Source organism: Aythya fuligula, chromosome 4 (assembly GCF_009819795.1).
Source record: "Aythya fuligula isolate bAytFul2 chromosome 4, bAytFul2.pri, whole genome shotgun sequence".
In the NCBI taxonomy this organism is placed as follows: domain Eukaryota; kingdom Metazoa; phylum Chordata; class Aves; order Anseriformes; family Anatidae; genus Aythya; species Aythya fuligula.
In genome coordinates, this window is record NC_045562.1 from 58,587,486 (window position 1) to 58,615,183 (window position 27,698).

Consider the following 27,698-nt stretch of genomic DNA (forward strand, 5'->3'; position numbering starts at 1 on the left):
CAGTAAAAACAACAACAACAACAACCAAAAAAAAACAAACAAACAACAACAAAAAAAACAGTAGCAGTAGTGATTAATAATACCTTGGAGTTCTTTAGTGAGACCCTGGCAACTCCAAATTATATCCAGATAACCACATTGCTCATTGTCCTTATACAGGACAGCTTGCACTGTACAAGCACTATTTATTATAATTTAAATTGGAGTTGCCTTGATCTCACTGCCGAATTGAAAAGACCATTAGTAGTGCTGCTCGCACTATCGAAGCACGAAGTATTTTAATATAAATAGCAACTCCCTTGATCTCTCTGCTGAAAACAACATTGGTTCCCTCACTGATGAATTAACTATAGAGTAGAAAAATAAATAAATAAAAACATTTCCTGCACGAGCCATCAATCTTCGTCACACATACATTTTGGATTCACATATCGAAAGTCAAACTGAAGCTGTTCTCTTGCCAGAGCTATATCTTGCTTTAGAATGGATTTGTTAGTACTCGTGAATGTAACTTTTTCCTCCCTAAAACTGTCAAAACATGCATTTGTCAAATTACAGAGAACAAATATTTCCTAGTGCTTTCAAAGGAAACCATGTGTAAGAATGTAAGAATTCTCTGAATGCACTTTAAATGGTCTATGATAGAGGAATAAGTCCATTGCTATCTAAAATCACAACCCCTTCAGCTGGTTTCTGGTGCTATTCTGTGGAAAATGGATCAGAACATCATGACATGGAGATTATGATAATGTAGTGGGTAAAATTTCTGCGTACAGTGAGCCTTACTGTGAGTCAGAGGCTCAGGAGAGGTTCTTCTGCCTTTTTTTTTCCACAGCTAGCTGCATTGCAAACACTTTGCTAAGACACTGGAACCTCTGCAATGTCTTCCCAGAACATGGGACATTTTTGTCCACTGAACTTCTAAATGTCAGAAGTTAGATGGCATGCCTTCTAAGCGTTTTGAAGTTCATCCTCTCAGTTCTTCAATGCCTTTTTAAACTTTCACTCCTGAAAGCTCAAAGCCATCATATAAATGCATGAGGTGAGTTTACATGCTTAAGGCTTTAATGCCATACAAGCAGCAATCGATAACTGGAAGCCTATTTCCACCCTCTCGCTAAGCAACAGGTGACTTAGTGAGAAGTCTCTCATTTGCACACAGATCCTTGTAATTTACCTGAACATAAAACTCTGGTCTGTCTTGGGTGCAAATTTTTTTCTCTCCAAAAAGATGGTGGAAAAGCCTATACGAACACAATCAGCTTGAACAGTGATTTGGAATTCATGAGCGTCTTTATGGATACTTAAACCCTGTTATTTGCCCACCTCTAGATCTGTTACCTCTTAGTTGTCAGAACAAATACTTAAGATCTATCATATAAGAACTTGTTTGACCTCAGAATGATTTCTGATGAAATGAGAGATGCAGAGAGTTGTCTGGGGAAATAAAATCTAGTAAATTATTAGATATTTTCAAGGGTCTGTATTTATTCTCTGCAGCACTGACAACAAGATTAAACTGAATACTCAACAAGCATGTAGTTTTTTATTATATGATGGCTATTTAATTTTATTATATTTTCCTAGCTTCTGCAATCTTGTGCCACACAAAAGCTCCTCTGATTTTTTTTACTCTATTGAGCTGTTACCTTGTGTTCAATGTTTTAAGTGGCCTTAAAGAGTGTTTCCCTTGACAATCCATTTTCAAACTTTGAAGGTATAAAAGAAATTATTTTCAATGCCTCTCAAAAGCCCAGTGCACGTGCAGAAAGGTTGAATGGCTGCGTTCCCCAGAAGACACTAATTCGCATTCCTCCCACCAAAGCACAACAAGCATCATCAAATGTTTAAATGCTAACAGTTACAGTAGAGTTGTGGAAAGGTTGGTGTCTGTCTAAAACAGCATTGCAAATGAGTCCTAAAAAGTCAAGATGTCACATTTTTATGCAAATGCTCTCCCCTAATTCTGATTATCAGCCTAGCTGAACTAAATGAGTTAGGTGTTTTTCTTTCAGCGCGGTTTTGGTATGCATCACAAGTATTTGCACTCCCCCCGAGACTTTCTTGAAAGAAGTCGCTCGGCCAAGGTGGCGGAGTTGGCTCACGTGCAAACACCTTTTGTTGCACAGACATGGAGAGGACGGTGCTGATTTGGCAGCAGTGTTCGCAAATTGATAGACGCGATTTTCAAGAGCAAAATCACTGAGCGGGTTCATGGTATATAGACAGAGCAAGGCAAAGTGCAAACGTACCATTTACTGAAGCCATTCAATTAAAGAAAAGTCCCTACAAAGAAAATGGTTTTATAGCATGTCATGAAAAAATACTTGCCTTTTACTTTAAAAAGAAAAAAGACTGTTTAAGGGGGATGATTGTAGAGTATGTACCACTTCTAACAGATTTGCTGTGCAGAAGTACATAAGTGTGAGTGATGTAGAGGTACTTGTTTATTATAGAGCACATTTCAATGCAGTAATCATAAATATTGCTAAGGTTGTGCTCTGTTGAAATATGACCTACATACTCTTGATTGTTTGTGTTACGTGATTTGTCTGACACCCATTACATTCTGGGTAATGGCAGCCATTTGTTGCTGTGCACAGCAGGCTCTTTTGACAAAAGAAAATAGGCAGCAATAAAAAAGCTATAGTCTGAATTACATTCTGCACAGTGCTGCACTGCTGAGAGTTTGTGCAAGTGTGTTAACAATGCTCTGAACTGCCTCTTGTCAGCCTTCAGCCTGTAATGGCCATCTGTCCTTCCATAAATCTGTCAAAACCTGCTAAGTTCAAGAGAGAGCACAGAATATACCTTGTACTGTCAATACTAAAATGCACACTTTCATGGAGAAATCGGCATGTATGAAATAATCCAAAGGTTATAGGATATTGTAGCACTTGATTTAGGATCACGGCCTGAAGTGAAGATTACCAGTGATTAGTGTACAGATGAGCAAAAGTGACACTGATGAGCAAATTGTGCCACCACGTCATTTGCTCAAAGTTCACGTTTTGGACACTGATCACGGGACACGCTGAAGGTAGTCTCTGTAGCACTGACTTAAACAAGGGCTAATTCAAAACTTCACTTCCCCCTCTGTCCCCCTGTGGAAGTTCGTTCAAAAGTTAAATGAACATTTTCCAGCTTCTAGCTGTTCATACTTGCTTGAGCACTTCCTGCTTCTGCTGAAAACCAGGAAAAGAGCCAAAATGCCACGAGGAAGTCCTTTCTTAGGATGTCCCCAGCACAGTTTTGCCAGCAAAAGAAGTGCCAGTAAATTTGGCTCACTCTGTACTTTTGGAAGGTTTTGTTGTTTTTTTTCCCCCCTTTAAAGACTGTTGGACTCTCATTGGGCTTCTGGAGATCATTGTGCTCTGTGTATAGCTTGCTTTCTGCCAGGGCTAGCTTGAAAGAAGTGGGAATGGAAACAATATTTTATTTTGGATATTGGATTCTCTCTGGGGTTTCTTGTACCAAAATTTTTAAGTGTGCAGGTGTTCACTGTGCAGTGGTAGAATTTTATAAGAAAGCAACGAAGAGGGGCTGGAATTAATATTCTCCTATTTCATTCTTTCTTTAAAACTGCATCTGAAAATTCAGTCAGTAACCCCAGGATTTCTCATGGGCTGTATAATTGCATAACTAAAAGTACCAGTTCTAATTTTTTTATTTAGAAAACAATCCTTGCTTACTCAAATCTTTGTTGAATATGACCCTGCATATTTAATCCAGGAATGATTTTTGAAGAATTTTGAAGAGGACTGTTCTCATTTTGCCAAAAATTAATTTGGTAGTAAAAAATATTTGTTAATAAGGTAGATAAGGTGTGAAATCTATACTCCTGACTCAAGTGAATTTTTGGGAAGGAAATGAAAACTGAGGAATCAAATTAGAGGAAATAGTTGATGACTTTGCATAAAACTGTTTCAGTTTCAAACGAGCATTTGGAGTAACTAGAGTTACAGCATCTTTGTTTTAGTTTCTCTGACTTTGATGGCATTAGTCTTCACATAGCCATGGGTGGCTCATAAACCATTTTTCCAAGTGTTCAGACAAAATCAGTCTTCTTTCTCACATCAAGTATTCATGTCTTAGTACTCCTATCTTCTTTTTTTTCTGGAACAAATTCATTGCAGCTAATGCAATGGGACTCCCAGTCTCCATTTATGATCCGTAGGGAGCACTATGCATTGATGGACGCTTTTCTTCTTTACAGCAAAACACTATAAAACATGTTCCATTTGCATTGATCTGCTGAGCTCCATTGTATGGTTAAAATACAAAACAAAAACTCTGTAGCCATGTTTGAAATACACATTTCCTGGAAGTGTCTGCACTCTCTTTTTCATTCTTGCTCAGAAAGTAATGGAAAGCGCATTGCCTGGCTTAGAAAAAGAAGTCTTGGACAGCACCGTCCCCTGGAGTGTTTAAGGATGAACTGGATAATCTAGGACAACTCCCTAATCTCAGTTCCTAACTCAGGAAAATACATATGTATTCATTTAATTTTAAGCATATATAATTCTAAATTACATTAGGACAGATAAAATGAAAGAATTGCAATTCTGTCAATCAGACAGAAGCAAGTTTTTAAAATGTAGCACAAAAGGTACCTTTCTGAAGGAGTAATAATTTCCTGAACGGTGGCTGGAGTTAGCTGTTACTTTACACAGGTGTCCTGGGTTATCCGTTACAAAGTCAAAAGAATTTTTATGATTTCTACAGGAAATGTTGAGACATATTCTACCCTCAGAAAAATAATTGGAAGATGTTGCTTTGGTTCCCAGGTTTTACTAGAGTGGGCTGTTGACCTTCCCTGGAATTTCATTTCACCATAGTGAAAGTAATGTACTGTAGTTATGTGAAAAATCATGGTAGTTAGCAACGTTGTTAGTCTTGACAATACTTAAATCTGTTTCACTTCTACTCCCTACTTCGTGACTTTCACTAATATTTAGTTGTAAGTGCAATGGTTCATTACAGTTGTAGTAGCCCTATTGTTCACTTCGGTTTCAGTTGCAGAACCACATTTCATGCAAAATGTATTAGTTATGCTTACAAGAATGTATTATACATACATTAGCAATGGTTTACTAAGTTAATGAACTGTGGAGACAAAGAGTCATTGCAGTCAAGTTGTAGACTTGCCCGTACTTTCCTTGCATTCAAGTTTCTGTGTACCACAGAGGTTGCTTGGTAGCGCTCGTTTATTTTTTTTGGACTTCCTTTATTCAGGTTTTTATCTGCTAATTTCTGTAGGTTTTTGACAGTGCCAGTCTTTTGACTTTTCATTTTTATGTCAAAATCTTTTTGATTTTTATCAAAAAAGTCTTTTGATTTTTATCTCTTGATCTTTTCTGACAGAATCTACAGAGAAAGAGGCGGGTATCATGGAGGAAGGGGAGGGGCAGAAATAATGTTGAAGATTAATGGCAATGCATTAGTATTGTTGCTATTGTTGTCACAGAACTTTGGTGTCTCAAACTCTATATACTCTCGCTCCCAGTAATAGTTGTATTATATTAAGTTGACGTAGAACAGGTCTCGCTTTTTAACGTATTGTAATGTGTATGCCTTGTAATGAACTTTGTGTGCTTAGAAATATTCTATTCCTTCTTTTTTTCTTTTTTTCCCTTAGGCCTAACTCCACCTACAACCCCTCCTCATAAAGCCAACCAGGATAATCCTTTTAGGACTTCACCTAAGCCGAAGTCATCATGCAAGACTGTTGTACCACCTTCAAAAAAGCCCCGCTATAGTGAGTCTTCCGGTTCTCAAGGAAACAACCCGATCAAGAAGGGTCCAGAACAGTCTGAGCTGTATGCACAGCTTAGCAAGACTACAGTACCGTCCAGTGGACATGAGGAGAGAAAGACAAAACGGCCCAGTTTGCGGCTGTTTGGTGACCATGACTACTGTCAATCTGTGAATTCAAAATCGGAAATACACATTAAAATATCCCAGGAACTTCAGGACTCCAGACAACTAGAATTTAAGGATTCTTCACCTGGGTGGCAGTGTCAGATTTGTTCTTCTATAGAACAAGACCAGTATTTCAAGAAAGAGACTTTACAGACAAGTCAGCAGGGATGCCTCAGTAATAACAGAAAACAGCTCCAAGACCAGGAAATTCGGGCTGAACTGAATAAGCATTTTGGTCACCCCAGCCAAGCTGTTTTTGATGAAGAAGCAGATAAGACCAGTGAACTAAGGGACAGTGATTACAGTAATGAACAATTTTCCAAACTACCTATGTTTATAAATTCAGGACTAGCAATGGATGGTCTCTTTGATGACAGTGAAGATGAAAGTGATAAACTATGCTACCCTTGGGATGGGACACAAGCCTATTCATTATTTGATGTATCGCCTTCTTGCTCTTCTTTTAACTCTCCATGCAGAGATTCAGTGTCTCCACCCAAATCCTTATTTTCTCAAAGATCCCAAAGGACACGCTCTAGATCAAGGTCCTTTCCTCAACGCAGGTCTTGTTCCCGTTCTCCATATTCCCGATCGAGATCAAGGTCACCCTGTAGTAGATCCTCTTCAAGGTACAGTGCAGCAAATTCATATATCATTATTGTAGGTAGTAAGAAGGAAAACAGCAAAAACAGAGTGACTTGAAGGAAAGAAATTAAAAAAGAAAGAAATAATCCAGTGCAACTCTTTTTATTGCCCCTGAACTGATTAACTCTGAAGGTTACAGGATTGCTACAGAAACACTTGTTGCCATTATCCTTGAATTTGCTAAATTTACCTTTCTGAGTGGAGCCAGTCAGGTCAGAGGCAGAGCAATTGGTGAGAGATGTACCCAACTAACCTTTCCCATTATCTGCAAGCTGCCCGGTGGCAATCTAACTGCAGTCCCTATCAGATGAAGTTGACAGTGGCTGACTCTGCTCTGTGTTAGCCTCAATAAGGAACATTACAGAAAGGGGCAAAATCACTTGAGGCCCCTTAGTTGACTAGGAGATCACAAACTGCCACTGGAAATTTTCACTGGTAGCATAGAAGAATTGTAGTCAGGTAAGAGGTAGCTGAGGAGAAAATGGTGTAAATAGATTCAAAGTGAATGACAGAGGTAAATGTTTTTTCTTCCTGCAGATCTTGTCACTGTTATGAGTCCAGCCACTGCAGACACCGAGCATACAGAAGTTCTCCCTTACGTGCAAGATCGCGATCCAGATCACCGTACAGTCGCAGACCCAGGTAGTGCATTTAGTGCACATTTGGTTTGCTTTTCGGAGTTGTCAAGAGATAATGAAGCATTCCAGAAATTGTATTACTAAATTTACATTAACAAATGCAGGTGCTTGATTTAATGACTAAGTTATGTTTCCTAGATATGACAGCTATGAGGAATATCAGCATGAAAGGCTGAAGAGGGAAGAATACCGCAAAGAGTATGAAAAACGGGAATCTGAAAGGGCCAAACAAAGAGAGAGACAGAGGCAAAAAGCAATTGTAAGCATTGTGAAGATAACTTTCATTTTGAAATAGGTTTCTGTTTCTTTTTGTAGATTTCTAAAGCTAGAACTGAGACTTTATTCTCTTTCTTCTTTATAATGAAACAAAATACAAAAATGTGCATATGTGTATTTCTTAGCATTTTGAACTTTAGGCAAATATGTATTTTCATAATGTTTGTGTTTTGCTTATACACTACTAATTTTTTCAGGTTTTGTAAATTGCAACTCTCCAAGTTACTCATCAGGAAAAAAAAAATGATTTTCTAGAAAAAGATTTCATTCCCAGACAACAAAGGAATTAAATATGACCCAGCCTATTCCTTATACTGATCTATCAGTGAACCCTACAGCTTATAATATATGGTCACTTACCAGAGTGTCAGTAGTCAAGTTCTAGTTTCTGTTTCTTTTGTGTTCTTTGTGGAAGCATTATAAAGAGTCAGTCAGCTTACGTACTGATCACTCCACAGTTGTAGTAGCTGTAATTGTCTATACAGAGGGTATAAAGAATTTGAAACAGAGGTCCAAAGGCACGATTTATTTTTCTTTTCTGCCTATGACACAGTTATTTCTAAGTTATTTTTACCAAAATAAATAGTCTGAATATTCGTGACACCATTTTAAAATGTCATTAATACTGGCCCTTTCATAATGAATATATGTTATTTAATTATTTTGTTCATCAATGTTCTATGCAAAAGACTGAAAATACCTGAGGCAAAGGAAATACCCATGGGAGCACAGCAACTCCCATGGCTGTTGTAGCAGTATGACAGAAGAATGCTACTAAATGGACAGGTGGCTTTTGCCCCTTTTTAGTTCCCTATTGGCAACTGCATGATGGGTTTTGATAAATTGGGAGCTGCTGTAAGTCTGAATTCCCCTTGTTAAGCCCTTCTGGGGGCTCCCTTTACTGCTGCTCTGGCCATCCTCTTACTCCTCCATGAACTGGTGCAGACTGGGATACTTCATCTTTTGTTCCCACATTTCTTCTTAGTATTCTGTCCAAAGCTCACCAAATGAATAGTCTCTTCCCAGTGCACTTTAGTGGACTTTGTAGTAAAAAGGTGATATGTCACACACTCTGCAGCATTTCTCCAAATACACCAACAGACCTGGGAGTGCACAGAGGTGACAGAGACTTGTGTAGTCTATGGCAACAAGAAGTTCAGGGAGGGAATAGGCACCTTTAGTTTGTGAGTTTTGTCTCTGCTACCATTGTTCTTAGTGCGCTTGATCAAATGATTTCGCTTTCTCTGCATCAGGTGTCCTATCCACAAAATGTGTTCGATACCTGTATTTTGTAAAGCTATGAATATAGCGCCATAACATGTTCTGATCTAAAACTCAGGGAAGGCAATGGAAGGATTTTGCATGGCTTCAGAAAGGGCTATATTTAAGTCAATTGTTGCTGTTAGTTTTAAAATATCTAGTTTCCATCTGCTTAGAGATGAACACTAACTCCCAGCAATAGTAACTTACACTGGCTGTTCTCTCTTAAATCTAAGACAAATTAGATATTCAAGTAGACCTCTGTCATGCATGTATCTTACTACTTTTCAATTACTATACCTTACTGGCATAAATAAACCTGAATCCTGCTGAAAAGTAGAAAATTTGATTTAGTTTAAAACAGCAAATTTTTGGCTATTAGCTAATCAAGAAAAAGGTAGGAAAGAAAAGAAACTTTAAAAGCTATAGTTAGGCTGCACCATAACTTCCTCTATGTTAAGAATTTTAGGCTCTTCTAAACCAAGGATGAATTTATTTTCTCTTCTAAAGTGAGCATTGTCATGTTAATTAACTTCATTAATGAAATTGTGTATTAATAAACATAAATAAATTAGAACTGAAATGGTCTAATGGGGTGGCAAATCATATATTTATAAAATATCAATAAATAGAACAGAAAAAAACTTGAAATCCAGTCACCTGTGTAAGAGCTGCATGAGATGTAGATGAAGTTGTACTAACTCCTTTCTCCAAAGTCTATCAGCACTTTTACTTTAAAAATCTGTATTGAATAATGCCAGTTTATTCCCTGTGCAAATCAATGTTGGTTAGGAGACATCAGAGAAAAGGAAGACTAGATCCTATGAAATCAGTGATAAAATGTGTACTAATTTAACAAAGGTGCTATTTTTGTCCAGCATTCTCTGTCCCCTTTCTTACTGCTTTTGGTTATGGGTCTCCTCTGTGCCACTCTTTCTTTCTTGAGGTGTTCATCTCATTTACTGTTCAGCTGCAAGAAACCCTTCTCTCTTTCCTTGAACTCTTTCTACAGTTTGATAAGTTCAGATTTCCACTAAATTCTGCATTGGAGATTTTTTTTCCTTTCTTTCTAGTTCATCCTTATGCTGCAAGAACAAGACCACATACCTCCAAACAGTGTTAACAGAGCACCCCAAGGTTTGGTCAGTACTAATGCCTCAGGTGTTTGTTACAAATTGGGAAGGTGGCTTTTCTTCATGAGATAGCACCATGCCTAAGATCTCAGGAGTTAGTTGTAGAAAAGATGCACAAAGCGAAGGGAACAGAAATCATGACTGAACTAGAAGCCATCAGGTCTTATTGGTTCAATATCTAGAATTAGTCTCAATGTGACAACAAGAGTGTGAAACTGAGGAAAAAGAAATGAGAAAAAAAAAATCACATATTTTAATCTGTCAAAACCATATGTGTAGCAGTGCCCTCTGATTGTGCAAGCAGCTTGTATTTTGGCAGATGCGAAGGCATGTTGGCAGACTGCTGGAGAGGCTTGTTTTAGAAGCGTGTGTTCATGCTACCAGGCAAAGGCGTGTTTAAATGGCTGCCCGTTCAGTCGTGCACACAACACATTTGCTGCAGTTGCTTCAGATCAGCTGAAAGCCTGGGCTAGCATTTCCCTATATGGATTCCTGAAGTCATATCTGGACTTGCAGCTATATGACTTCAAGAGGTTCTGTGGTACTTTTCTTTCTTTTCTTCTCTATCTTCCCTTCCCCCGTGACTGGAGATTCAGTGTCTTTTCTGTGGATTAGGGTCTTAACTTTGGGCAGTTGCACCTGAAAAATATGTCATTTCTTCAATATGTCGCAAGTCATTTCTGAGTTAGAAAGTCAGAATATTTTTGTCATTCATTTATTTATATTTTTGATCGTGATGCTAATGAAACAGATTTAGCATAATTTAGTTTGATGTTGGCATCACTTGTTTCACTGGGTCCCCATTTCATTTTGGAACGGGTACTCACTGAAGAGAAGGCCGGTTTGCCACCAAGACTCACTAACCAGGTCATAGCAGAGACACATTTATTCATCACGAAACTCCAGAAACAACTGTGGGACAGGACAGGCTACTCAGGGCTTTGTAGAAATTGGGATCCAACCCGTAGCCAAGGCAGATCACAGTGATTTGCCAAGAAGACTGAGGACTGCTTTTTTTCTTCCTATACACCCCACGAAATTTCCGAGGTATGCAGGCTTTTGCTGCAGCAGCTCATTAGACCATGCAGCAAATATTTTCCAAGGCATGGCTTCAGAAATACAGTTAGCACATTTCAATTCTGGAGTCTGACAAGCAGGCAACAATGCTTGAGTGGAGTTAGTGGGTTAGTAGCAATTTCGAGAGAGGTTACAGTGAGTGCTGTAACTCACCAAAGCACTGCAACAGCTCAGTGGTGTAGGGTCTGTGAGCACTGGGAGCAGAGCTCAGTGAGCCTGAAAGCATGGCAGAGCTGCAAGGCTGGTGGAGCACACCCAGAGTGCTCCTCGGGCACTGAAGCACTTTGGTTAAAGGAGTTTTTGGTTCCCCACTGAAGTGGTGCATCAGGGCTGGAAGGTTAGATGGACGCATAGCCTGGGGTGTTGAACCTGCGCTGCTCTGCCTCTATGGCTGTGCTACTGACTTAGTGTCCCATCCTCCCTATAGCTTCATTTACTGCGGGGACTGGCTGCTGCCAGGAGGTATAACAAAATCCGCTTTTGTACCTGCATAGGAAATTCCTATTAGCACTACTGTTTTTCATTTCTAAGTGCTGACAGCCTACATGAGGCAAGTATCAAGAGTCCCTGTCCCAGAGAGCCTACAGATGCAAGAAGATAAATGCTCTGTGAGGCCACTGCAGTGGAAAGAAAGACATGGTTTCAAAGAAAATAAATTGCTCTACAACAGGAAAGCAGGAGAAAGGTGGTTTCCTAAATGAGTGCTTGGGTTCTCTGATGTCTAAAACCAGACTCAGCCTCTAATGGAGTCAGTTCCCACTAATGAAGGAGCCAATGCACATTGGTAATTTAGTTGGATCTTTTTGTCGTTGCTCATCTGATGGCTCTGATCAGAGGCATTCTACCTTTGCTGTATGAGTTGCTGAAAATGTATCAAATGAATTATCTAAATCTTGAGTTTTACTGATTTATCACTATTTTTTGATCAGTCACCATGGGAGAGTGGCAGAACTTTTTCAATCCTCAGCCACCACAGCAATATTTGAGAATATCATACACTGTTCTTTCTTCCTTTTCCAATTTTTTTCCTCCTTTTGCCATTCGTACTTGTACACAGGTCATACATAGTCCTCAATTCTTCTTTAATACAGAATCTAAAGCAATTTTTTCTTCTTAGCATGTCAAAATCTAAAGTTTTACTGGCTCTTCCATTCATAGCATTTCTTTTTTAAACTCTGCCCACTCCCATTGCACTTTGAAAATGTTTTTGACCTCCAGCTATAAGGATGAACATCTTCATTGCTTTGTACTGAACGAGGAGATGAGGCACCGGGCATGGAAGGCAACACGGGCAGGGGGGCTTACACCCAGCCAGGCACTCATGCTGGAGGAAGCAGCAGAGCCTTTGACAAGCCTGTGGCAGACCTCAGCTTCAAAATAACCCCTGATTTTTTTCTCTCAGCTTCACACAGAGCATTATCTGGCTCTTGGGAAACTAGGTATGCACCAGAAATGTGCAGACAAAAGGTGGCAGGGAGAATGAGGACAGCAGCACAGTGTGGTGTCACCTCTGGAGTGGTTGCCTGCACTTTCCACAGAGCCGGCTTAGCAGCATCCCAGGGTGCGGCGAGGAGAGGCATGCAAAGGAAACAAATGTTGGGTGAAGAAGCCTGGTATAAATAACACGTGAATACTAATAACGTCTATTAGTCTGGGCTTTTGTGAAAGTAAAGATGAAGCATGAGGAAGGGAAAATAAAATAGAATTTTGGAGGAACCTTTTGCAAGACAAAAAAAATCCTTAGCATCAGAGAATGTTTTGAGGGGTTTGTATCCTTAAAACTACTATATCCTGGTATTTTCTCCAGTTTAGGCATGCTAATGCTTTAGTATTTTCATTTGAGACTTGAAACACTGCTTTTCAGTCTGAGACTGTCTGCCACATCTGACTATTCAAGTGTTCTTACTGCCAGGAAGAAAGAGCAAAATTAAGAAGAAGGAGCTTTAGATAGAGCAGAAGAAGACAGATATTGGGCTTGGGGAAGCTGGCCAGGCTCTTTTTTTTTCCTTTGTTTACCTGGCAAAGCAGGTACTGCAGGAACTACATATGCTTAAAGCTTATGTTGCAAAGTAAATCATCTGCATTTTTGGGAGGGAAATACAAATGCTATCATGTGGAGTTTCCTGCGGGTTCCCTCTGCCCACATTAAATTGATAACAAAAGCTTTTCTCTGCAGTCCTCTAGGTTCCCAAGTCGTATATCATCTCCTCTAACAAGTGCAGTAAAAAGCATACTTAATATGCACATACAGACGTATACATGTAACTTACGATAAAATAAAGGTCTTTAACATTTAGAGGTATGTTGTAATCTTGTTAGGCTTCTATAGCTCTTATTATTAATGAGAATAAAAGTCAGGTGTCTCTGTGAATACAAATACACTTTTTTTCATAATTGCTTTAAATAAACTGAAATTAACCAAGACAAAGACAGTGCTGTACAGAGCCTGTGTTCTCTAATATCTTATACCATCATCGCTCTCTGCTTAAAAAAATACTTGAATGAACATCTCCTCATGTGTGCACACTGGAGGACATATGGTGCATTTCAGCTTTAAATTTGAATTTCCTTAATTTTGCAGGTTTAACTTATTCCCTTAATGATAGTTTAACAGGCTTTTTTTTTTAATTGTTCACTTTTGTTTTATTACAGTTGTCTTAAAGGGATATTAGATATATAAAAGTTATTAGAGGGATAAAAGAAGGAAAAATTGCACAGGCATGCACAGTCTTATGGAAGAGCGTGCAATAGTTATTTCCATCACACTGTAATATAACAATCTCCATGTCAGTGAGTGAAACATTATGTTTTTTCAGTTGAGATGTATTATCTCAGCTAAAGTATATTAGACAGTCTGCTATGTTATGTTCTGCTCCATCTGGTCAGTCATTTAGGTTCAATAGCAAGTATCAATGGAATTGTTTCTTATCAAGTGTTTCAATGCGGTTAAATCCTTGATTGGTAAAACAGTCTGAAAAGTAATTACTGTGCATATGCAGATTTTCCTGGTTTTGAAGTTTATGGCACCCAACCATACTGAAACTAAGCAGAATTAGAATGGGGAAAATGGAAGAAATGCAGATTTCTGTTGCGTGCTGTCTGCATTCCCTCATTCATTCTCCCGTCAGGAGAGTCAGGGCTCTGGACTGGGACAGGGTACAGACAGAGCTAAAAAGCAGCAGCTGTCTGTAAAGTACCCCTCCTTCATAAATTTACGGCCACCTGTGAGTACACTTGCCCTTCTTTTAGCCGTGCTAGCTTTTCCAGGCTGTAGTGCAATGGCAAAGAGCAAGAGCAGCTTTTAGACCATGAACTTTAGAGGGCATAGCATTTTAAAAGAAGTGTCTGTCCCAGCAGGGTGATTGAGGAGTATTAAGCCTGTCACCTTGGTTCCTTGTATATTCAATAAAAGTAGTAGTTTCAAGCACCTAAATCTGATACTTCCCTGATCACATTGGTTAAGGAGAGCATATACGTACTTTGGTAGAGCAGTCAGGGTCTCCACTGGGCTGACCAAGGAGCTATAACGGACCTAGGTGGTTGCAGTGGACACTTTTTGTGCTATACTTTAGTGGGTAGGGCTTTTGTCCAAGAAGTGAATGCATTTGATTCTTGGATCTGTTTGCTAGGGCTTGATCTTTTATCTTTCGTTCACAGGAGCTTAGATGGACTGGATTCAGGCCCCTAAGATTTGTGGGGCCAAGAAAAGAGTAAGCAAAAATAGTTGACTTGGTATGCTAGGGAGGAGTTTCTCTTGGGAGGAAGGTATATTAGTTTCATCTTCCAACTGCAGGAATTTATTTATTTTGCATTAAACATGCATTAAACAGGTTCTGGGAGCAGAGTGCTGTCCTGGGAACAGGGAGCCAAGGTTTCATATGCCCATAACAACAGTTCTGATGGTCCCTTTATCTCAAATATGTGCTTGGACAAGTAAAGAAGAGGCATCAGGACTATATGTGTTTCCACATGTATTTTGGTCTGACCTCAGTCTTGCAGTCTAAGGTGTGACTATTGACTGTCTCCCAAGAATGACTGGTACCTTATGCCTCTGTGGGGACTCTTGGAAAACATACATTTTGTGCTATATCTGAACTGTAAGACTGCAAGCTACCTTTCTCTTCAGGCCAGGATGTTACTGAGCAGGAATGCAAGTCTATATTTAGGTCCCTAGAGCCTTTAGCATTGCAGAGTTGAGGTGCCATTAGCCTTTAGGCACCTCCAGGTTAAGATAGTCCTGAATTCTCAGCAGTCAGTATAGCTCCTTTGGAATTTGGCACCTAAATTCTATGCAAGTCTCAGGTGCCTGAGTTGATGGTTTAAACTGACATTGCTCCACTAACTGACAGCTTTACACCAGCTGAGAATTTGGTGGTGGAACAACTTAGGGGACAAATGTGTGGGTGAGTGCAGGGAATGAGCAGGAGGCCAACAGGGACAGGGTTCTTCAGGCCAGAGGCAATCAGAGACTGGAGGGCTGAACACCCAGCCCATCTGTAGCCAATTCTTATTTGCCCTGATTACCTTAAGGTCAGTGGTTTGAAGATCTCCTTTTGCCTTTTTTTTTTTTTTTTTTCTTTTCTTGAACTCACTGAATGGCTTTGGCCTTGGTAAAGTGCTAATCCAAATATTCACAAAGCAACTCTTCCAGGGTTTCCTAGTCTCTCTGTCATTCTGCTGAGCATTTTCACTCAGGAAGGAATGATATGACCACAACTTGATTGTTTTGAAAATATCTGTGTTGTTTTGCTCCAAGTGTCAAAGGAATATGCAAAGGAACAGGAAAAGCTGTAAAAACAGGGAATTCAGTCAGGTTCTTTTTCCTAAGAAAGGTAATGGTGGCCACAGGACACATATTATATTATTTTTCTCCCTTCTCCACAGTATTTATTTTAATAAAAGTCATCCTCTGGACTCCTAGCAGTGTTCCCTCTATTTAAGGTACGGATTGTGATGGAACTGCCAATTGCAGGATGAGTCAGCTAATGAGTCATATGAACTTATAATGTTACGTTTATAACCCATTTTGTCAATGTTCATGGTACATTTATGCAGTTACTGTGTTACTTCATAGTACTCCACAACTAAGATGGCTTTTGCCCATTGTTGTACATATTGCAAGAGAAGGGGAGTCCCTGGTTCTGAAGTTTGCAGTCTTAAAGGGCAAGTGGTGAGAAGACTGGGAGGGAAGAAGATGCAATAGGATAAGAAGGGTCTATCAGTGTGTAGCAGAACACAGCAAAACCTTCCAGGAGTATGTCACCTGGCAAAGCTGGCATCATTTAAATACTTCAAATGCTTTCCAGGAGAGAACTATTTCACTCACTAGCAAGATGCAGTAGGTCTTCCACAAGTGACTTCTACTATAATTATGCATCCTTTTCACATCCGTGTGTGTATATGTATGTATGTGTATGTTCATCTGTATTACACATTCGGTAAAAATATGTGTTCCCTGTTGCTCTTTATCAACAGGAAGAACGTCGTGTGATTTATGTGAGTAAAATCAGACCTGACACAACCCGAACAGAACTGAGGGACCGGTTTGAAGTTTTTGGTGAAATCGAGGAGTGCACAGTAAATTTGCAGGATGATGGGTGAGAACTTTTGAGATTACTTCTTGTTTGGGAGCTGCCATATGTAAAAAATTATGGCAGTGAGATTACTGGTATGGGAGTTACCAATGTAAGTACTGTGACAGATGACATGCTGAGTTCAAAACCTTATTTATTTTCTTTCATCCTTATTTATTAATCTTGCTAGTTGAGATTTCCTGTCCCAGAAATAAGTATTTAGCTGCCTGACAGGACAATCATGCTGATAAATGGATGTTGTACTTCTGGCATTTCCATTGCTGGATCTCCTGCAAGTTCTTGCTTTCAGGAAGGGGTTACGCTAATGTGTGTTAACTCTTCTTAGCTTTCCTTCACAACTGTATTTTTCAATTACAGAGACAGCTATGGTTTCATCACCTACCGCTACACTTGTGATGCCTTTGCTGCTCTTGAGAATGGATACACTTTACGCAGGTCAAATGAACCTGACTTTGAGCTGTACTTTTGTGGACGCAAGCAATTTTGCAAGTCTAACTATGCAGACCTAGGTAGGTATTTTGTTCTAGTGAATTAAAGTACGTAACTGGTACCTCATACTTCAGGAGAAATTAAGGTTTGCTTGGTTTTTGTTTGCTGCTTGTATTTAAATGGTGTGAGGAGTTTAAAGAAGATGTTTTTTTTTGCTTGCTGCAAGAAGTTTAAAAGTTTACTAATCTGAACTCTACATTGAGTTGACTTTTTCCAGATATTTCAGACTGTGAAATATTTTTTTAAGCTCATTTCCATCATTATAAAAACAAATGCCCAGTATTCAATAGTACATTGCCATGCTGAAATGATAACACTGCAGAAACTTGCTGGTTTATTATCCTTTGCTGAACAATGGCTTCTTGGGTCTAATTCTTGATTTATTTAAATGACCCCTAAACAGCATCAAGTAGATGCCTCATCTCCCCAAAAAATCGCTATGATTCTTAACTTTGCTGTGAATTGTGCTGTAGAACTTGCCAGAGACACTCCTTAAATGTGGTTCATAGTTGATTAGGTTTGAAAGCTAGAAGGGTTCATGACCAAGTTTGACCCATAGTATAGCAAAGGACACAGGTCTCAACTGGTGGCTCCCACATTCTCCATAACCATCTGTCTATGAATGTGTCTCTTTTCAGTGACTTCCAGTCATGACGTGAGAGGGTCCAGCCAGTGGAGAGCTTGGCAAAAAGCCAAGCCCTGGTGTTTGGTGTCCCACTGATGGGGGACAGTGTGCACACTAATCTCCAGTCCCAAATGTGCACACCAACAGTGATAACTCACCTGCATCTCCCCCAGTTCTGTTTGGGCTTAAATGTGTGGTTCTGCCCTATGTTCTGTGTGTGATACTTCCCCTTGAAAGGATATTTGGAGGTGTTCAGAGTCTTAGAGGAATACTGTTGTTATGTATGTGCACAAAGAGACCACTCAGACTTCCAAAACATCCTCTGTGAAATTGTATTGTAAACTTACCTCTTATTTAATTACCTTGTAAAGTGTTCATTAAATGTTAAAGCTGTCCTGATACCTATATAAATAGTCTAAAAGTGTGGGGGGTGCTCTTTTCTGAATAAAATAGCAAGGGACAATTTGCCGTTGAATCTATATTAATCAGATATTGTGTTTTTTATGAATAAATGACCACAGTCATTAAAATCTCTGCATAACCCTGTAACACAGTGCTAATGAAATTTTGTATCTGCTGCCCTTGGCTTTGTACAATGAAGGAAGTGAATACAAATACATTTTTTCAAACCAATTGATGTCTTTTCAGAATAAATGATAAAGATGATACACATTGTTCACAATGAATATGCTATAATTCACTTCAGTGGCTAAACAGATAATGTAAAGCTAAGAAAAGGCAATTGACTACTGAAGAGATATAAGGTTGATGCTGAAAATATAAAAGGTAGCAAGGCATTTGTCGAAATGCAGGCTGATAAAAACAGTAAAAACAGATTGAAGTCTTGACTTGATTTGACTTATCTTCAGCAGTGGAAGCCAGGGTAGTCTCTGTATCTCAGAAAATCTGGGGTTTAAAATAAGTTGTCTGAAGGAAACCCTTTTGGAACATTATTCATCACTGGGAGTATTCCCTGGCAGATCTTTCCAGAGTGAGTGGGATTCCCAGAGAATCTCTGAGCAGAGTATTTTCACTTTGTCCTGCTGACAGCTTGAGCTTCTCTACTTCAGACTGCATTCTCTGTATTTCACGGAGTATCTGATAGAGCTACATAGGCAGGATGAACTTTAAAATTCATGAGCTAGTATGAGGATGGAGAGAATTAATCAGCCTTGGGTTGAGTATAGAAGAAAGAAAACACTTGAAAATAGTAGTCAGAAGTTTAACACCTCTCCTCAGTGAGAAGATATTGTCTTAACAAAACTTGTAATGAACATTTAATTCACAGTGTGTCTTATAGTGGTAGATGGGGAGTTCTGATTAATTCAACACAAGAAATGGCAAGAAAAGGGCACTCTCATAAAGGAACTGTGACATAGGTACCAGGGAGAGCCAGTGTTGAGCAGGAATTACTCCAAAAGGAAATTCAGTGCTTGCAGTCACATCAATAATTGCTGTAGTGGAACTATATGGCCACAAAGGTACCATCCCTCCTCTGCTCGAGGAACAGACTGATGTCTGTCTAAACAACTATCAACACTGGAGCAGGTATTATAGATCCCACCTAAAACACACATTCCACAGGGTCTGAACCACTATTCTTGCTGTTACACTTATGTTACAAAGATCTGGGGATGCCACCTGAGATTGCTTGTACAGCAGCGTGGAGACTTTGCCCTCAGTTGTTTGGTTTGCTGAACAAGCAAACCAAAACAATCAGAGCAGAAGCGAAAAGAAAGATTGAGAGAGGTGTAGTGATATGCATTAGGCCCTGCACCAGGTCAGCCAGGAGCAGCAGTGTCCCTTGCGTGTCACCCCGCAGCCTGTGCTGGCTTTCTGCACAGCCGCTGCTATCACCTCTCTTGGGAGAAGTAAGTTAGGGGTATTGCGTCTTGCAAAACCATGGTGGAGTTTTTGGTAAAGCACCTGTCAAGATTACCTGGACTAGTTTTGGACTGATGATCTCCAGAGGTCCTTTCCAACCTCAACCATTCTGAGACTAGTGAGAGACCTCTGCATAGCAGTGTAGCAGTGTTCAGTCCTTAGAGAAGCTCTTTATAGTTCTCTCACCCTATGTGGGAGATGTACTACATTTTTTAGGTCTTGATACTTATCAGAAAGCTCTGTCCATACCTAAAGCTTCTCTGATGGCCATTTCTGGGCTGTAAGCATACTGTTCCCACAAAGGTCTAATAATGGCAATTAGATGGTTTCTGCAGTGCTTTGTTCGTGCTACCATACAAAAAAATAATGTAGGCTCTCACCAGCACTTTATGCCTCTTAACTAAACTTGCATCTCTTTGGGTTTCAGATTCAAACTCAGATGATTTTGATCCTGCTTCCACTAAAAGCAAGTATGACTCCATGGATTTTGATAGTTTACTTAAAGAGGCACAGCGGAGCCTGCGCAGGTAACATGCATCACACCAGAGGAAAACGGAGGGATGGCGAATACCTCACGGACATCACGTCCTTCAATAATGGACAATTAAAAAGTCATACTTAGGAATTTCTCCTACTTTACACTCTCTGTTCTAAACCATGGTTTACATGAACACAGCTGCTCGAGAAGTGAGGAGGCGGAATGGCTATCCAGCAAGCACACGCGTGTCCATGGGTGTCAGCTTTGCTTTCGCGGGTGACCGGTGGTGGGGGAGCCCAGCGGTCCTCGTGCAGTCGAGGGCAAACCACATGTCATGGCAGCAGTTCCACAGAGATACACTTACAACATAGAACTTCAAAATGTGTACATAGTGCATTTTAACAAAACACAAACAAATTAAAAGAAAACAAATTTGAGAACTATGGCTGCTGATGTCTGAGAATCAGACACTGCATTTTTTTTTAAAATGAAGCTTCTTCTCACAACACAGTGATAATATGACAATCCAGAAGAAACCACAGGTCCCAGAAGTCTGCAATGTGTGTTAGTTTTGTTTTAAGATTTTTCTTCTCTTTTCTGTTTTTTTTTTTCTTTCTTTTTTTTTTTTTCTTGAAGAAGAGAAAATGAAAGGCTAAAGCTTCCCTAACATTTTGAAGTTTCATCTTTTAATTCTGACACCCATGTAAATGTCTACAACGTTGATCTTCCACAGCAAAGTTTTCAAAGCCTTGTTAATGGTCAAATGTGCAGCTTGTTCAGCGATTTATTCTAATGAGTGGACGTGGTGTTACATTATTAATGAGAGTTGGATATAACTATCTGGGTGTGTGCACAGATAGTTTATTTGCTACATTCTCTAAAGCAGTTGAGTATTTACAGATGTTAAATGGAGTATTTTTATTTATGTACATACTGTATGACAATGTTTTTTTTTGTTACAGCTATGCACTGTAAATGCAGCCTTCTTTTCAAAAACTGCTGAATTTTTCTTAATCAAGAATACTCAAATGTAATTATATGAGGTGAAACAATTATTGTACACTAACATATGTAGAAAGCTGAACTTAACGCTTATATATATTTGATTGTAAAAAAAAAAAAGAGAGAAAAGCGTGTGGGTGAGGGTGTGCGCGTGTGTGTGTGTCTGAGTGCAAAAATGCTTTACACACATTCATCCCTCCTTTGGTGAGCTTATGTAAGAACTTTGTCACCACTTATCCTAGCCCAAAAGGTATTAACCACTTCTGCAGTATTTTTCCACATTTTTCTCATGGCTTGATTTTCTTTTGCAGTTTTATACACTGAATTTGTTAGGGAAATGAAATTTTCTCATCTAAATTTTTCTAGGAGATACCATAATTTTATGTAAAGTCTCTCAAATGGGTAATCATTAAGAAATGTTTTTATTTTATGTATCAACAGTAGTTTTGGAACTAGAGGTCAAAAATCTTTTTAAAATGCTATTTTGTTTTAATTTTTGTGATTTTAATTTGATAAAAATATGCTGAGGTACTAAGTACAGTATGATTTTTACAGTAATTCTGTGTCTAAACACTGTTGTTGAAGCCAGTAATCTTTTCATTGGCAGAGTTTAATGATGGTATTTATCTATATTTTTTACAGTTATGCATCCTGTATAAATACTGATCCTTCATTCCTTTGTTTACTAAAGAGACATATTTATCAGTTAAGATTATCCTATTTATTATAAATTATGAGATGACTAAAATAATAAAAGGCCAGTGGAAATTTTATACCTAGGATGCATGACGGTTGTCAGTTTGGAGTAAGTGCTTTGTTTGGAAATTCAGCTTTTGCAGAAGCAGTGGTTTTTTGTTGTTGTTGTTTTTTTTTTCTTCTTCTTTTTTTACTATGCACTAGCATGGCCTCAGATGTGCCCATGACATTGTTGCTGATGACATTGCTTCTGCTAAATTAAATATAAACTTCAGGAAAGAAAAAAAAAGAAAACACAACAGTAAACTACTACTATTCTGAGCATCAGAATTTCATCTGAACTTGGAGTCTCTAGACTGAATCAGCAAAGTTTGGAATTTGCTTGCGAATGTATAGATTTGGTATTCTATTACTGTTTGGCATTCATGACTCCTCTTAAAGGTATGGCACACCTAACTATTTAATCTCCTTTCCCACTCCCAATCTTAGAAAACTGATTCCACCCCCATGCCAGTGCAGTTGATTTTGATGGCTGCATTCATTTTATCACCAGCATATTGTGTTCTGAGAGATTCCACTGTCTATCCTGTTGGATGCTTGCTTGATTTTTTGGCTTCTTATTTCTCAGTAGATAGATAGCAATAAAAAAAGAAAAAAGAAAAAAAGAAAAGAACTTTTTCAGAGGTTCTGTGTTACAACTGTAACATTCTTTAATCTGCATAATTCTCGTTGTTGCTCTGTAGGTTAAAAATGCAGGTATTTTAACTTTGTGTGAATGCCAAACTAAAAGTTTACAATTTTCCTTTCTGGATTTTGAGTATCTTCTGTTGTAAAGAAAAATATTAAAAGCAATAAATTATTTTTAAGAAATCAATATTTAGTATATCATATTATGTGTTCAAGGACCAGACGCATTACCTATTTTGCCTTTAAATTTATGTGATTAAATTTAAAATACATTCTCTTTTGCCCTACATTGCTGACATGAATAAATTGGTGGGGATTTTTTGGGGTGGGAGGAGGGGGTGGGCTGTTTATTTTCCATCAAGCAGGCATAATGTCATGAGTCAATTTTTTTTTTTCACTGGCCTGGCAAGCATTCTTATCTTGAAGATGGCTTTCCTCTGTGGATTTACAGATTACATACGAAATTAATGTAGAGCTAGGATTGCTGAATAAAGCTATTTGTATCCTTTGTAGACACTGTAGTAGGTAACCCATCAAAATATAAACTCAGTGTTTCCTTTTCTCTCCCACCCCAGAACATTTCAAATTAGCACATGTGCCACATTGTCACTGGAGGCAAATTGCAGCATAGCTCTGTATGTCTTTTAGATGAAGATTGTACTGTTGCTTTCATGCTGTGGTAAGTACCACATCTGCAATACAGGTAACAGAACTGGTACTTAGAAACTATGGTCTTTTCTGGAGCTATAACAAAGTAATTCCTACATAAGGTAAAATGATCCAAATCCAAACAGAGGGAGCCTTAAATTGAGGAAAAATATCTGTGCTGAACTGCTCTGAAAAGCAGTTGGGCTGCCATCACCAAAAGCAGCATCAAGAAGAAAGTTTGTGCCTCTGGGGTATAATACTTGGGTCAGTTGAAAAAAAAAAAAAAAAAGGAAAAAAGAAAAGAAAAAGAAAACACACACCTTCTTCTGATCCCTTAAGATGTAAGCTTACAGTAGGTAATGATTATGTGTCCTTTTTGATGGCTGTAATGAGAACTTCAATCACTGTAGTATAAGATCTGATCTATACTGACCTAGAATAGCCATGTAATATGATGTGATGATTCTAAATTTGTACCTATGTGACAGACATTTTCAATAATGTGAACCACTGACCTGATGGAGCTACTGTAAAATTTGTACAGTAGGTGAACATGTAAAGCTATTGGTTGGACTATGCTGAACAGGGAAAGTGAGCTATTAGTTAAGCCCATGCTGGGCTATTTTCCACCTGCCAATTCTACATGTAATTTTGTGGTTTAATTCATTGTATGAAAATTCCTGTGATTTTTTTTTTTAATGTGCAGTACACATCAGCCTCACTGAGCAAATAAAGGGAAACGAATGTTTCAAATCCACTTCTGTTTCTCTTTTTTATCAAAAGTGAAAGTCCCCCCTGCGATTGGTCATGGACTGGGTTTTCCATTACTCTTCCTAATGGTCACAGTTGATTTCAAATAGCCCAGGTCATGCCCACATTACTGCACTTTGGGCAGGGGATGGACCCACTAGTTTTAATAATTTAATATTAGAAAGGTGCTGCCTGCCTTTTGGCCACAAGTACTTGAGGCTGTTGAGGGGCTAACAGAAACTTTGTGGGAGAACTTTTGAAAAATGCTCAGTGGTGTGTTAAGAGTTACTGGCTCGAGTTACCAGAGGGTGGGGAACGCAAGGGTGTTTCTGCATGGCCATGTTTGGGTCCAACCTGTGCTGTCAGGGGCTGACAAGTCCAACATGGCTGGTGTCTTCCATTCTGAAAAGTTAAGTACCTTTGCTAAGAAAAAATGCAATCATGACATTCATCAGCACCTCTGTCTCAGCAGACGGGCTAGGAGGATCAGACAGGTTGGGCACCCTTCCTGGACAGGACAGCATGCGGCATGGCGGCCTTCCACGCCGCCATTGTCACTGGGCTGGCAGCAGCTCTGTGGAGCGGCACAAACGGTATTCACAGTCCTTTCATTTACATGTGGATAAAAAGGCAGGGGAATTGTTTTTGTCAGTTTTGCACAGGCTTATTCACAGGTAGCCAAAATACCACTGTCGGCCTACCGTGTAGGCCTTTTAAATCAACACAGCACTAGGAGAGAGCTGACCCTGCTGTACTTGGGCCACGAGTATCCCCACCTTGACAGTGTGCTACGGAGGGTATCTGCAGCATGATGTGAGCTAGCAAAGCCTATGCAGCTGGTAGTCTTTATCTAGAGTAGTTCCTCTAGGTTTTGAAACTGCTAAATTCATTTCTAAAAATTGCCTTTCTGACTAGCCTCCACCTCATCTCTGTTCGTAACCTTGCTGTTCATTTTATACTCTATACTTTTCACTTGCAAAGCATGCCATGAAACTCTCAACTGTGGTCTTGATGAAACCAGCCCTTTGCGTTGGAGCATGAGGGCTGGGGGCAAGGCGCCTTTGGGCAGAGCAGGCTCTTCCTCACCATGATTTACTACTGACCCTAAACATTCCCCACTGCTCTTCCTGTCCCCTCCATTGCATTTTCTTCCCCATGTTCTCTTAACTTCCTCTTCCTCAAAGACTACAAAAGGAGTAAATCTGTCATGCACTCACATGAGCTTCACTAACTCCCACAGCAGGGAGGAGAAGCTGTGGTGCTTACATTTTGCATTTTTACCATTTACAGATCAGAAATCTTATGCTTGGTGCTCACAGTTCTTTCAGAGTGAAGTTCTTTTCTAGATGGGATTTGTGTTGTTTCCTCACTGTTCTGATCAAATTAATGCTCAAAATGAAGTGGGTTACATCTATTCCTGATGCACTTCATCAATGTTCCTGCAGTTACACAAGGCATGAATTCAGCCTGATATTTTTCAGCTTTTAATTTGATTTGTTTATTCATTTCATATTTTTGCAAAGCACTTTGATGCTTGCAAAAACTACTGAATTAGATTTCCAGAAAAATATTTCTTCCCCTTCCGCTCCCCCATCCCCTCATTTTATATTAAGGTTTATTGCATAAAATCAGGATCTCATTTATTAAGAAATCATCCTTTCCATCGCTTGTTCCCCTGGGTTAACATTTTCTCCCACAGTGAACTCTGTGAGCTGAACACCTGAAATCAAATTCAGGCACCTCAGTGAGTGGCCTGATTTTCAAAAATGCTGAGCATCTTGCTGCTCCCATTGACTTCAATTAGACCTGCCGGCTCTCAGCACTTTTAAAATCAAGCCACATATTTAGAGCCCCAATTCAGCACAGCATTTACATTTGTGCTTAAGTCCATCCTGATTCAGCAAAGCACTTAAGCATGAGTGTTTTTAGATCCATTGAAGTCAAGTGCTCTGCTGCTTTGAATAAAAATAGACTCCTGGATTGGGGCCTAAGAATCCAAAAACAGACACCAAAGCCTAATTTTAGGCTCTATTTGGAAAACTTCAGCCTTGCCTACCACCTTTAACCTTTAATGCTTTCAAAAAACACAAAAACACCCAATAGGTGATAAATGGGTGAAGGTTTAGGGAAGAAAAATGGAAACTGTGGACAAAATTCTTCCTTGGAGAGAAAGTTTTGAAAAATTTAAATACAACTCCAGCAAGATGACTTCCTAAGTATTATTTCACATTCCACTTCCAGAATCTCATTCAAGATTAAACTGCAGTTATTCTATTGTCCTTCACCATTAATTAATAAACTGCTACATTAAACTTTAACCAATATAACTTTTCTTGCTTTTTCACAAATCCCACTCTCACCATTGATATTCCTTGTTCACAAGCAAACTAAACTATAAATCAATTTTCTCTACTTTATCAAACAGCAGAAAGTAATAAAGAAGGTCACAAATAGTACAGTAGTTCCTTGGAGGTTTGTAACATCATAATTTAAAGCTCAGAAAGATTGAATCAAAAGTTGAATTAATCCCTAAGGGAAAAGATTCTATATAGATTCTATTGATAGACATAGGGCAGCCTGTCTTCATTGGGAACTGGTCTATTTGCTAATACTTTGGGACAAAGGAAACTAGGCTTCTCAGCAAAGGAGAAAATGAAATCCTCAGCGAGAGGAAGTGGGTTTTTGCTCTTTGCACTTCCTGTCACTGTGCTCTCCTCAGACTATTCTGAAAAAAAAAAAAAAAAAAAAAAGGTAAATCAAACGAATCATTTGATGCATAATGTGCTCTTCTGAATGGCTGGTGTCTGCATGATGCACTTATAAAAACTGCATCTGAATGGAATACATATATAACTTGTAAATGTTGCACTTCATCAGTGTTTATCCCTAGACCGATGCTTTTTCAAACAGCCTCAACCCAAAATCATAGCAGCCTATGAACCCAATGCAAAATGAAAGGTTTTGTTTTTTTTCAATGACAAATTTTGGTAAAGTTACAAATATTTCTTCTGAAGCTGGAAATATGTTCCTCAAAACATGGTTAGCTTTTGAGTGTCCTCTGAATGATTGCAGCTTCCTTTCAACATGAAAGGAACCTATGATTCTGAAATCAGAGTTTTACAAAGGAATTTCTGATTCTGTGTTTAAATATATATATCACTTTAATGACGTGACTGCACCTGATGAGTTAAGATATCCTTCCAGATTCAAGAGGCATTAATTGGGAAAAATAGACTGACATAAAAACAATTATAAAGAAATTTCACTCATGTCTTTGGTTAGAATAGTTACATGCACAGCTTTTCTACATGGTGAGACCTGAAATGAAATTTATCTTTTTGGAAGGCATACACGGTGAAGTACAATATGATAGAAGTGTTTGCGTATACGGACTGTTTTCTTACTGTATTTGCTGGTTGAGAGGAACTGCAAAGCACTGTGATAAAGGCAGCTGAACAGAAAGCTGGGGTAAAATTCCAGTCTCTCTTAAATCAGAGACTGAAGTCCAACCCTCATCAGCCTTTTGCATTAACCCCGGTTTGTGTAAATAGTGGACAGTGATCAAATGTAAATAATCTCATGTGCCTAATTTGCGTCATGATAGATGTAGTGTAAATGGAAGCCTAAACTAAGTATGGAGAAAACCATGTCCTAACGAGCACAATATGTAAATTACTATTACAACTCTTAATCGAATAAAATATTTGCTACAATTTATTTTTGACAATGTGCATTTCATTCTCTATTAAATTAGTGCTTGATAAAGTAATAAAATTATTACGGCCATAAAGTTACTGCGCTATACCTTCAAGGGAAGGCATTCGAGAGATCTTCTCGTTGTCCTCGGATTATTGACTTTGGCATTATGAAAAACGCACATTGGTGCCTTATACT

The 27,698-nt window shown here is 38.9% G+C and overlaps 1 protein-coding gene across 2 annotated transcripts in view; it reads left to right on the plus strand.

Annotated features, from left to right (window-relative positions):
• The window catches only part of PPARGC1A (PPARG coactivator 1 alpha), a 350,611-nt gene extending 330,036 nt beyond the window's left edge, over window positions 1–20,575 (plus strand). For both annotated transcript variants that reach the window (XM_032186510.1, XM_032186512.1), the window contains exons 8-13: window positions 5,639–6,551; window positions 7,105–7,209; window positions 7,344–7,464; window positions 16,427–16,548; window positions 16,903–17,054; window positions 19,971–20,575. In XM_032186510.1, coding sequence (XP_032042401.1) covers window positions 5,639–6,551; window positions 7,105–7,209; window positions 7,344–7,464; window positions 16,427–16,548; window positions 16,903–17,054; window positions 19,971–20,074 — 1,517 coding nt within the window. In that variant the 3' untranslated portion in view covers window positions 20,075–20,575. The remainder of the gene's footprint in view (window positions 1–5,638; window positions 6,552–7,104; window positions 7,210–7,343; window positions 7,465–16,426; window positions 16,549–16,902; window positions 17,055–19,970) is intronic.
• Window positions 20,576–27,698: the final 7,123 nt, after the last annotated feature.